Source organism: Glossina fuscipes, unplaced genomic scaffold (assembly GCF_014805625.2).
Source record: "Glossina fuscipes isolate IAEA_lab_2018 unplaced genomic scaffold, Yale_Gfus_2 88, whole genome shotgun sequence".
Classification (NCBI taxonomy): domain Eukaryota; kingdom Metazoa; phylum Arthropoda; class Insecta; order Diptera; family Glossinidae; genus Glossina; species Glossina fuscipes.
This window is the reverse complement of record NW_023998442.1, coordinates 1-10,768: the sequence shown is the minus strand read 5'-3', so window position 1 is coordinate 10,768 and position 10,768 is coordinate 1. Positions and strand designations below refer to the sequence as shown.

The window sequence follows — 10,768 nt, the reverse complement described above, 5'->3', positions numbered from 1 at the left end:
GGTGCATCAAATTGTTTGTGTTTTTACCTCTCGAACAACCATTAGATAAGTGAATTAACTAACGAAACGAAAATGTTCCCCAAAAAATAAATTTTCCCGTGGAGTTCCTGGAAAGGCGGCGTGCTATCCACGGCACCAGCGGGTGGTAAACTCTGGTCTACCTTTTGGTTGCATCGTGTGTTCAACTCTTTAGTTGTAAAAATATACACTAAACCTTTGTTTAGTAAGATTGAAAATTAAAAATGATAGAAAATTGTGTCAGATAAGTGCATCTAACGATGATTAGAGAATGTCGTGGATAAATATTTTATACGACGTAAACAAAGCTAAGACAGCTTTCTGACGGGGACAATCGGTTGTAAAGCGAAAATTGTCCAAGAAACGTAGTTGTCTCATGTAGGACTTGTTACAGATGCAGCCCTGTAGTAAGGAGTTTAAGCATCTCTGTCGTGAAGAGAAGAAGCTACACATACGGCACATAATTTTATCCACAGGTGATAAAATTGATTCCGCATTTTATGTACATTAAATATTTTTTAAGAATATGTCATGTTTCATGTTTGAGTTTCATGAAAATTAGTCGGTTTTCTAAGAAATTAAATTCTAAAGAAAGGAAAAACCAACTGTAGATTTTATGGCGCATCACGCAGCTAGCGGCTGACTAAAAAGATTAAAAACGATTGGGAGAGTCGAAAGTCAGTCGAATCAATTGTAAGCCAGTCGAGTCAGTCGAAAAGAAAATTCAAGTCAACAATGTTGTAAAAATTAATAAATTGTTAGTACATTGTAAATACTGCTTCTAAAAATTATACAGGAAATATACGCTATTCACGATCTAATGATGCAAACCTTCTCAAGAAATACAACAAGAGCATTTTGCAACAATATATTGGCGTAAATATATTTATTCAAAAAAAAAAAAAAAAAAATGTATTGTTAAAACTGAATGACATCGCTATAGATCACATAATAAAAATATTTCATCACATTCAGTTACGATGTAATAGAAAGATAAATACAGAAAAAATAATTTGACAGTTGGAATAACTATGTTATTGTTGTGCTAAGCCACATTAATAACTACGTTAAAGTGATGAGGTCATTGTCAATGTCAGGAGGTAGCGATGCCACAAACGTATACATACATTTAACAACCGTACTTGACTTCAGTTTTTGCAAATACAATGTAACTTGACTATCATCACAATCATTGTGTAGCTTATACTCAGCGTTCATGTATTGCCAAGCAGACAATTCGTAGTCACTACATTCAACAACGTCGATTAGTTCCAATAACCGCGACAATACCATAAATATCATAATTTTTATTGACATCATCATAAATAATAGCCGCTTATAACGTCCGCGTACAAACTTCGAGGGCAAGGTCCGTCCGTGTACATAATGATGGATTTTTGCGAGAGCAAATGATATGTTCATACGTGGATCCACATACTGACTAACACATAGAAGAACAAATCAAGGCAAAAAATAGGATGGAGTCGTAAAGAGCAATGTGATCGAAACGGCAGGCGTGTTTTTCATGTTTTTTTTTTTAATAGTCGATCAAAAAAAGAAGAACAATAACTTTACAATGACGACAAGTGAAGATAACAAGAAAACAAATTAACAAGAGAACCCCTTTTTTTGATCTTTTTTTTTTTTTAACTTGTAAGACATTAAACAACAATAAAAGTGGAAAAAAACATTTATTATAAAGAAAGAGAAAAAAAATTTGCCTTTTTATTAAAAGAAGAAAAGCAAAAGCTGAGATGGTTCTTCCTTTCTATTCATCATTACTGTTATGGGGGAGGACAAGAACATATACTCGTGCTGATGGAAGTTGACGATACCTGAAAAGATTTCCTGCTCACCCAGGCCACATCGACTCAGAATCCAGCGGCATGATGTCATGATGTGACCGATGTTAAAGTGAAATTACCGATCTCAAGTTAGTAAAGTTTCATATATTTCTTCAGCATATATATGATTGTAAATATTTATGTTATTAAATTGAAAAAAAAAAAAACAAACATACGTGCACAGACAAAAATGTAGTCGTATTTACTTAATTTGCACCCGTCAGATGGGGTGGTGGACTTAATAATGAATCCACCCCCAGCTCTAAACGTAATTACACGTAGTCTCAGTCTCAGCAGACAAACTTATGCACCATAATTTTTAATATTACATTTTCGTTGTTGTTGCATTAATCTTTTTCAGATATATATATTTCTAATGTGTGTATTATCAAATTAGCTGTGATCATTTTTTTTTTATAATACAGTAAATTTCTGTAGCTTGTTGTTGTATGCATCCACTTTGAAGTGCGACAGAATTATGCAAAATCAGCATAATTCATTTGCAAAAAGAAAACAAGAATTGTGTCACACTTCAACTGGCTGAGAATTGCAATACGACGCTAGACACCCTAATTAAAATAAACCGTCACAATTATATCATTATTTTATGCTTACGCTAGCAATATTGTATTTTGTTAATTTTAGTATAAATAGCCGTGCAAAATTTAATAAAGTCATATGTTATATGTCAATTGTTATAAATCAATTCAATATAGGATTTTATTCGCTAAGAACAAAAAAGCGTTCCATCCGCCTAAACGAATTTGCTAGGGACTACTTCTAGCCGATCACAGTATTGGCACTAAGTAGTAGAAGTAGACAAACTTGGCGGACTGAAGCCGAGCAGAACAGAAATATATTTAACAACCACACTAAGGACTCTCATGAAGAAACATTCATAGAGAATCTTTCCACTACACACAAACACATTCATTACGTTCCCCACAACTAACTAAAATTTATTACATGGAATGCGTGCATGATTTGCATGCAAAAGTAAAAAATTGTCATATTATTGAAAAAGAAGCAAATACTAACAAGCAATCAAGTAAACGTACTCTCCTAATGTGCTTGTTGCGTACACGCAACAACAACAACGGGTATTTGAAAGCCCGTAAGAACGCATGTAAAGGAAAGTACCGCAGTCTCACAACCGAAGTCCATTGCACAGCGAAAAAAAAAAACGATAGAGAGAAACTGCGGCGAATTGATCGTGATGGCAACATAAGTATGAGTAAAGGGGAATTCATTCGGTAAACGGTGGTGAAACAGTGCGGGTTAAGGAAAAGTATAAAATTTATTGAGAAGCAAACAGAATACAACGGAAAAAACACTAATAAAATGGCGATTCTGTCATTCCATTCCATAACATTACAACAAACTTAATTTATTACAATATACCACCGAGAAATTAAAATGATGTCATTTAAATCAATTTTTTTTTTTTTAATTACGATTGGAGAGTAGCTGAGATGCCAACTTCGGGGTTGTCAATTATACACTGCACAAAAATACTGGACACCATACTTGGAGACAAAAAAAATGTCGTTTTGAAATTTTTATTAAACAATAAAATGTTAATTTATCATGAAGCAAAAAGTAAATAAAAAAAATATAATATAAGGAATTATCTGTACGAAAATCTTCTTCCCTACAATTATTAACACTATTAGTAAATGCCTACATTGAATATTTCCTTTAAATCTTAACTTTTTTGATTATGACAGGAAAGTGGACATAAGGGTTTCAGGACCCACATTCACGGTCTTCCGTTGCAAATCATGAGCTGGAGAAGATCAATGGTAAGTGTTGTAACGGCCGCGAACAAACCTTGGGTAGGGGGTCTGTCGGTCTGTGTTAACCGCAAGGAGCGGAATGACGGCATGCCGTTAGACGAAATCATGCGATTTTGTGGTACCGCTAATAAATAGTATGATCTTGCGGTATATGTTTATTTTATTCTTTTATGTTTTCCTTGCTTACAAGTACAGGCAGAATCGTATGATTTTGCGGTACTCCCCTTTTTTTTCCTTTTGCTCCTGCGAGCATAGGCAAAATCGTATGATTTTGCGGGATCTATGCTTGCTCTTGTGAGAGTAGCGGCAAGCCGTTATAGAGAGAGCAACAGGAAGAAGAAGAGGGAAATTGAGTAAGAAGGAGAAGTCTGTCTGCGTTTTAAAATTTAAGTCAGAGGGGATAGTTTTAAGTTGAGTTGAGTTCTAGGCAGTTGGGATCTGAGAGTTGAAGGGTGAACGTCAATAAGTGCTCTTGCTATTGTTTTTTGATTATATATTACCTAAAAAAAAAAAAAAAATATATATATATATATATTTATATGCTCTACCGGCCGAAAGGGGCTAAGACCGTGACAGTGTTCAGACGAAATCGTGAATGGCAATACCATTTTGGTTTTTTTCGTTTCTTTTTTCTTTGCTTTTCTTGCTTTATTACACATACAAAAGTTTGATGTTCCCACAGTTTTATTTGCACATTGAAATGGAATTGGAGCGTATTGACGCTTTAGATCGATCATATGAACCATGCGTTGAAAAATCATATTAATTTGTGAACCACCATCCAATAGAACATGACAAGGAAGACGTTGGTTGTATTTCGATATAATATAAACAATTACTGTAGCTAGTATATTTCGTTCTGTGTGTTGTGTTTTCAAAGCAGCAAAATTTTTAGGTTGTGCTTGATCACTCATGTTATAATTTGCATTTTCTGCAGATTCGATATGATTTGTTTCATTGATTTGATTATGTTTTGAAGCAGTGTAATTTGCCACTTGCGGGCGTTGAAAATGTAATAGTGAATGATGACCTTTGCCACATGTGCGACAACGACCTTTAGAGGTGCAATCAGATAAATTATGTTTTTTGAATTTAAGACAATTGACACAAAGTTTAAGTGCATGTACTTTGTTCAATCTGTCAGCAGCAGATAAGCTTAAAAAATCAGAACAGCGATATATAACATGACCCGGTTTTCGGCAAAAGCTGCAGCAATTTTTAATGGAAACAAAAGACTTTGCTGTTCTTTGAACCCTTTTTGGCTCTATAGCACGGCTAGTGAGAGCACCACCGGGTAAAGAAACAGAACTTAAATTACTCTCAAGAATTTGACAACGTCCTTTTTAAAAAATTTAATAATTCAGAGAGTGTTACAAGATGGCGTTTCTTTAGATGAGTTAAATATAAGGCTCAAAGCTTTAGACAGTGCTTTTGATGCTTTCAACAAAGTACAAACAAAAATTGAAGAAAAGATAGATCAAAATGTGAAGAATTATATTACTGTATAGCAACAATGTTAAAAGTGTGCATATCAAGACTCAACAATTCAAATTCGAACCAAACAATTCATAGGGTATAAAATGGCCCACAGGATTATGATCTACCCGTTCTCGGCATGTTCCGTTCATCCTTTCTTATAAAATATTCGTTTCCTATAAAAATAAAGTACATGCATTTTTTTTAAGTGTAACCGTCTGTGGAGTGGCCGCGAAACAAAAATTTAAAACCCCTTTTATCTCCCAAACCAGCCAGTTCAGCAAGGGCACGTGTGACCATCTCTACATCCTCCGATCCTCTTCAAGTTGCACTTAGAAGTAGCCCTGAAAATAATAAAGCCAGTAGTTCAATATTGAGGCACGCAGAGATGGTTATTACACACTTAATTGTTATACAAAAAATGATAAACACGTATCCTTACTATATAATGAAAAATGCCTCGCGAAGTTCACAAAAAACGAAGTATGACGTTTCTATCTATCTTCTTCAAATGACCCTAAAAATTAATAACGTCTGTAGTCGATATATTGAGGACATTAAAGACGTTGACGTTATCCATGTGCATCTTGAATAGGACATTTTAAACTTGGATTGCTTTGTTATAATTAGGAGCTAAAATATGGAATCTGTATACGGTCTCCAATATACGAGAAATAGGAATACCAAAGAATTTTATTTAAAAGCATAGCAAAGAGAAGGAAACTCACCGAAGATAAGAACATCTACGTGATCCGTTGAAGCTATCTGAGCATTATTTATTCAAATAGGAATTTTTCTTAAGTTAAAAAGAAAAAATTCCCATCGCGTACGCTGTGTGCGTAGGGAAAGAAATAAAATGAAAATTAACAAAGAAAATATTGGATGTAAAATAAATATACAGTAAACTACGTAAAATGTTTATATTATTCTTGAACACATTTGTAGTGTTTACTTTTTTTTATCATTCGAAAAAAATTTGTTGAAACATATTGAACTACGGTGTCCTCTACATATACTTGCATTGATTATGTGCACCTCGCGTAACCGTTGAATAGCATTTTTTTCTCGCTTAACATTAATTTATTTTAACTATGAAAATGACGGACCAGTTAGCTAACATAGAAAAACTAAAAAAATGTTGCAAATTATTCGGTGTCGTCCATCCAAATGAACGGTCTTCGTTCTGTGGCCACCTGTAGAGATACAAGTTGCTGTGGATGCGAGTGAGATATAGAAAGCTCTAGACCAAAAAGCCCTTGCACTAAAAAAAAACACTAGTCGCTCTCGTATCATGCCTTTAGCAAAAACAGTGCCTATAACTGATAACCGTGAAATTTTAATTCCCGATAAACCAATTTATCAGATGTGCTCTTGCATATCTAGAAAACATTTGCTGGGATATTGTCCAATTGTTTGTGGATTCAGATTCGTCGCCACAATTACACATAACTCTTGTAATATATCATTATCACAACCTAAGGATTTACAAAAGAACCAAAAAGTTATAGACCCTTTTGCTGTCAAGAATGAGTCAAAACAAAAACGTATTGGAAAAATGGATGTCGCAAAGCTTAATGGAAAAATAAGCAAGATGATATATACCTAATGCCAATACACGTGATATTAATGACAATAGCCAATGTATTATTGTCAATGATATGCGTGATTTGGCTACGATGCTCAACAAACCTGACAATGGCAGCGCCAGTCAATAATAAATTACAAAATATTATTCATTGTAACAGTCACTGTAGTGGGGAGAGAAAAAAAAGGAAAGAAAAAGGAAAACCTTGGCAATCTGGAAAAAGCGACAAGCGGCGTGTAGGAGTAAAGAAAAAAGGAACAACTTGGGGAACTCGGAAGAAAGAAAAAAAAAGGTTCTGGATAATGGCGTAGAGTGGTTTTGTTTGATTTTACTTTTTGTGGATTTTTAGCATAATTTTTAAAGGAAATCTTTGAGAGTGTTCTTAAGATATTATAAAAACATTGAAAGGGAGAGTAACGAAATGCGTTGTTATTAAAGGTAAGAGTACTGGTAAGACTTCCGGCGGGAGGCGGAGAGGCGAGGTAGAGGCTAGGTGGTCAGGGCATGGGTTGGATTGGTTTAAAGCTTTTTTACCAGATTTCACAATAAGCATGTTTTTATTCCAAAATAAGGAAATATCGTAGCGAGGCAAGTGCCTAACACGTGTCTGTATATTCGATACTTGGACACCCCCCCATCCGACGAGCCAGGCCGGAAAACATGCGAAAAAAGATGAGAATCAGACGACAACATCCGTTTCAAAATTGTTAATATGCATTTTGATGTTAATAATCAGATAAACGTAACGATGCATACAACTAAGGAGTCTGGAGTTGTTGATAACATTACTTTTATAGAATTAAATAATAATACATTACCATCTATAAGTAGTGATTTAGCTAAAGAATTGGGTATTGTAGAATTTGTAACGTCCACGAACAAACTTAGAGTAGGGTGTCGGTCGGTCCGTGTCAGCCGAGAACCTAGCAATAACGACATGATTTTGCGGTTCATTTCCTTTTTTTTTTTTGGCAAGAATAGCGGCTAGCCGCTATGTAGCAACGCAAAGAAACAAAAAGGAAAAGAAAAAAGAGGAAGAAAAAGAAATCATGCGAAAGAGTAGGTTTTGGGATTGTTTTTGATGTGTCAGGGAGTTAGTTGAGTTTTGAGGAGTGAAGCGAAGTGTTTACTGCTGTGGTCGTTTACAAGAAAGTTGCTGTTCTCACATAATTTTAAAAAGGAAAGAAAAAATCGGAAAAAGTCGGAAAAAAAAAAATTGTAATTTAAAAACGAAACAAAAACCTGCTCCAAGTAGAAAAATAAACCATAACTTTCAAATAAAAGCAACGAAATTAAAATTTCGGGACTTTCGTCAAAAATAGTTTCTTAGAACTTCTTCGAACGGAATAAAAACCTTTTTTTTGAGAAAATCGTAAGAAAAAAGTATATATCCTTATAGAAAAGATTAATAAAAGAAAATCGACTTTAAAATAAAAGGCTTGACCAATCCTGCTATAGAGTTAAAAATAAAATTTCAGCAAATTAACAACTACAGCTCCTCAATTAAAAAAAAAAAAAAAAAATACTGAATTTATCAGTGATATTGCCAGAGCTAATACACATAAAAAATTATGTTTCGGCGAAATCTTAATGGAATGTTTCAAAAATTTAATATTAGGGTTACCCATAACTAATCAATTATTTTCGCAAGATACCATTTCTCATTAGTCCTGCGACAACCAGACAAGTGTAAGCATACTTTTTTTGTGTTATTCTTCAACCAGTTTGTTAGTAATTTATTCCCAGCAAAATAAATTTTTTTTTGTAGCCCTGTAGTAAAATGGCGGATTTTGTACCTTCTGAGAGCCACGTTCGCAATTGTGTACATTTCCATTTTAACGCCGATGTAAGTGCCACGGAAACAACAAGCAAAATTTGCGACATATATGGAGATGTGTTGAAGTTTAGCAAGTGTCAACGTTGGTTCAGAAGATTTGCTGTAAGTGATTATGACCTGTCATATAAGCATCGCACTGGACGCCCCGGTCAATTCGATAACGACGCCTTAAAATCTCTAGTGGAGTCCGATCCAAGATTAACTATACAGGAACTAGCAAGAAGCCTTGGGTCTACCTGGTCCACCGTACAAAGGCATTTAAAAGAAATTGGCAAGGTACATAGACAAGGTAAATGGCTTCAAAACCTGTTGTCTGAGGCCAATAAAGATCTTCGGCGAACAATTTGTAATTCCATGCTCACCAGACTAAGCAGAGATCCATTTTTGCTTAGGATCGTAACTGGAGATGAAAAATGGATCCTTTATGATAACATAAAGCGACTGAAACAATGGTTGTCTGCAAACGAAAGACCTCTTCCAACACATAAACAATCCCTATCCCTGAGGAAGGTGTTATTGTGTATTTGGTGGGATTATTCCGGGATAGTGCATTACGAATTATTAAAACCTGGGGAGACAGTTACTGTTGACAACGGTTACAATCCGCACTCGTAGAAAAAAAAAGATCAGCTTTAGTAAACAGAAAAGGTGTGATACTCCAACAAGATAATGCTCGTCCTCATACAGCGAAGATTACTCCAGAGAAAATTAAGCAGTTAGGCTGGGAACTTCTTACGCACTCTCCATACTCTCCAGGCCTACCACCGTCGGACTACCATCTGTTCAGGTCACTGGAGCATTCGTTACGAAATAAAAATTTTTACTTCTTATCCGATGTCCAAATGCACCTTGAGATATATTTTGAGTAACGTCCACTCCACTTTTTCAAGAGGGGGGTTGAACTTTTGCAGGAACGATGACAACAAGTTATCGCAAACGACAGTGATTACCTAAACGCTTTCAAATAAAAAGATCATTTCAAAAAAAACATTTTGTCTATGAATGCAAAATAATTGATTACTTATGGGTCCCACTAATATATGCTCCTGCCCGTAAGGTTAATCTTTTCGAAAAACTCGTGCTTTTCAGATTCAAAACATGTCCGTCTCAATTAAACGAGTTTTGTGTGGTTGTGGATAAGTTAAAATGCATTGACATTGAAATTCCGGAAAATCTGCTATGAATATTTTTATTGTGTATTAATCGGTATGAAAGTCGTGAAGACAAAGTTCACCAATTGAACATGAACGCCTGTGTATCCGAATTACATTCCAATTTTATGTAAATCAATAGGGCGATGCAAACAAATTTTACTGTAGTTTTTCAAAATAGTAAGGCAATGAAGATGGATGACGAAAATAATAAAATTTTCGTAGCATATTTAAAAGAAGGTGTTTTTATCATTAATATACAAATTAAAAATCATAATTTGAATAGACGTTGCAATGAAAAAGTAAATAGTGTAGCTCATGAGAATTTTCTGTATTAATTAAAGGAGTTATCGCTTTTCCATGAACACTTAAATCGAACCTCTACTGTGAATAATGCTATATACAAACAATATCTTTAATCGAAATAATTTAATGTAATATACAATAAAAGCAACAAAAGTGCCGTTATGGTGTAGACTGTTTTGTATGAGCATCAGTCACCTATACAATAACTGTTTTCGACCATCATCTAAGCAGCAGCAGCAGCACACATCGAGCGTTCCGGTACCATCCTCACAACAGATATTTTCTTGAATCTTTGACGGAGTGCATAATCCCCGGAGAACGAACTACGCTCGGATCCTACGCTCACTGTATAAATTCCCTAACGATAAATAAAAGGCCATCGGGTCCTTAAAGGACAAAATTAAGGAGACGCTTAGACGATAGCCCCGTCAAGTCGAATGAATCTTCTTCCACAGCGACGAGTGTTATCGGTTAATACTAAATAAGTAGCGAACATGATATCATTAACAGATAATTCCGACCGACCAACTCAACTAGTCCTTTTTGATTTTGCAATATTGAATTAAATCATTGCAAGTTTTTGATAAAATTGATTAATAACCATTGTTACTTTTGAACATTTTGGTTTCGAAATATTGAACTAAATGAACGGACGTACGTTTAATTTATTTTCTTTCATGTTTCTATACAATTTGTTTCACTTTTTGTAAACTACTGTAAAATAAAAGAAGAATTAAAAGTAGGCTGTGTAATTT

At 34.6% G+C, this 10,768-nt stretch overlaps 2 protein-coding genes across 2 annotated transcripts; one reads left to right on the top strand and one right to left on the bottom strand.

The window, feature by feature from the left end:
- Positions 1-1,697: 1,697 nt before the first annotated feature.
- On the bottom strand, positions 1,698-5,286 carry LOC119638335. The gene is made up of 3 exons (XM_038035074.1): positions 5,217-5,286; positions 4,239-4,997; positions 1,698-3,673 (listed from the first exon to the last, which is right to left on the bottom strand). The coding sequence occupies exons 1-3, from the start codon at positions 5,284-5,286 to the stop codon at positions 3,642-3,644; spliced, it is 861 nt and encodes a 286-aa protein (XP_037891002.1). The 3' UTR covers positions 1,698-3,641.
- Positions 5,287-7,955: 2,669 nt separating this feature from the next.
- LOC119638394 (histone-lysine N-methyltransferase SETMAR-like) lies at positions 7,956-10,660 on the top strand. The gene has a single exon (XM_038035154.1). It carries the CDS (start codon positions 8,500-8,502, stop codon positions 9,169-9,171), a length of 672 nt encoding a protein of 223 aa, XP_037891082.1. The 5' UTR covers positions 7,956-8,499; the 3' UTR covers positions 9,172-10,660.
- Positions 10,661-10,768: the final 108 nt, after the last annotated feature.

Coding starts and splice junctions, on each gene's coding strand:
- LOC119638394 (XM_038035154.1), top strand. CDS start 8,500: ATGGCGGATTTTGTACCTTCTGAGAGCCACGTTCGCAATTGTGTACAT.
- LOC119638335 (XM_038035074.1), bottom strand. CDS start 5,286: ATGAACGGAACATGCCGAGAACGGGTAGATCATAATCCTGTGGGCCAT. Junction 4,998..5,216: donor TATACCCTATGAATTGTTTG/GTTCGAATTTGA, acceptor TTTTTTAAAAAG/GACGTTGTCAAATTCTTGAG. Junction 3,674..4,238: donor GCCATTCACGATTTCGTCTG/AACACTGTCACG, acceptor CGCGGCCGTTAC/AACACTTACCATTGATCTTC.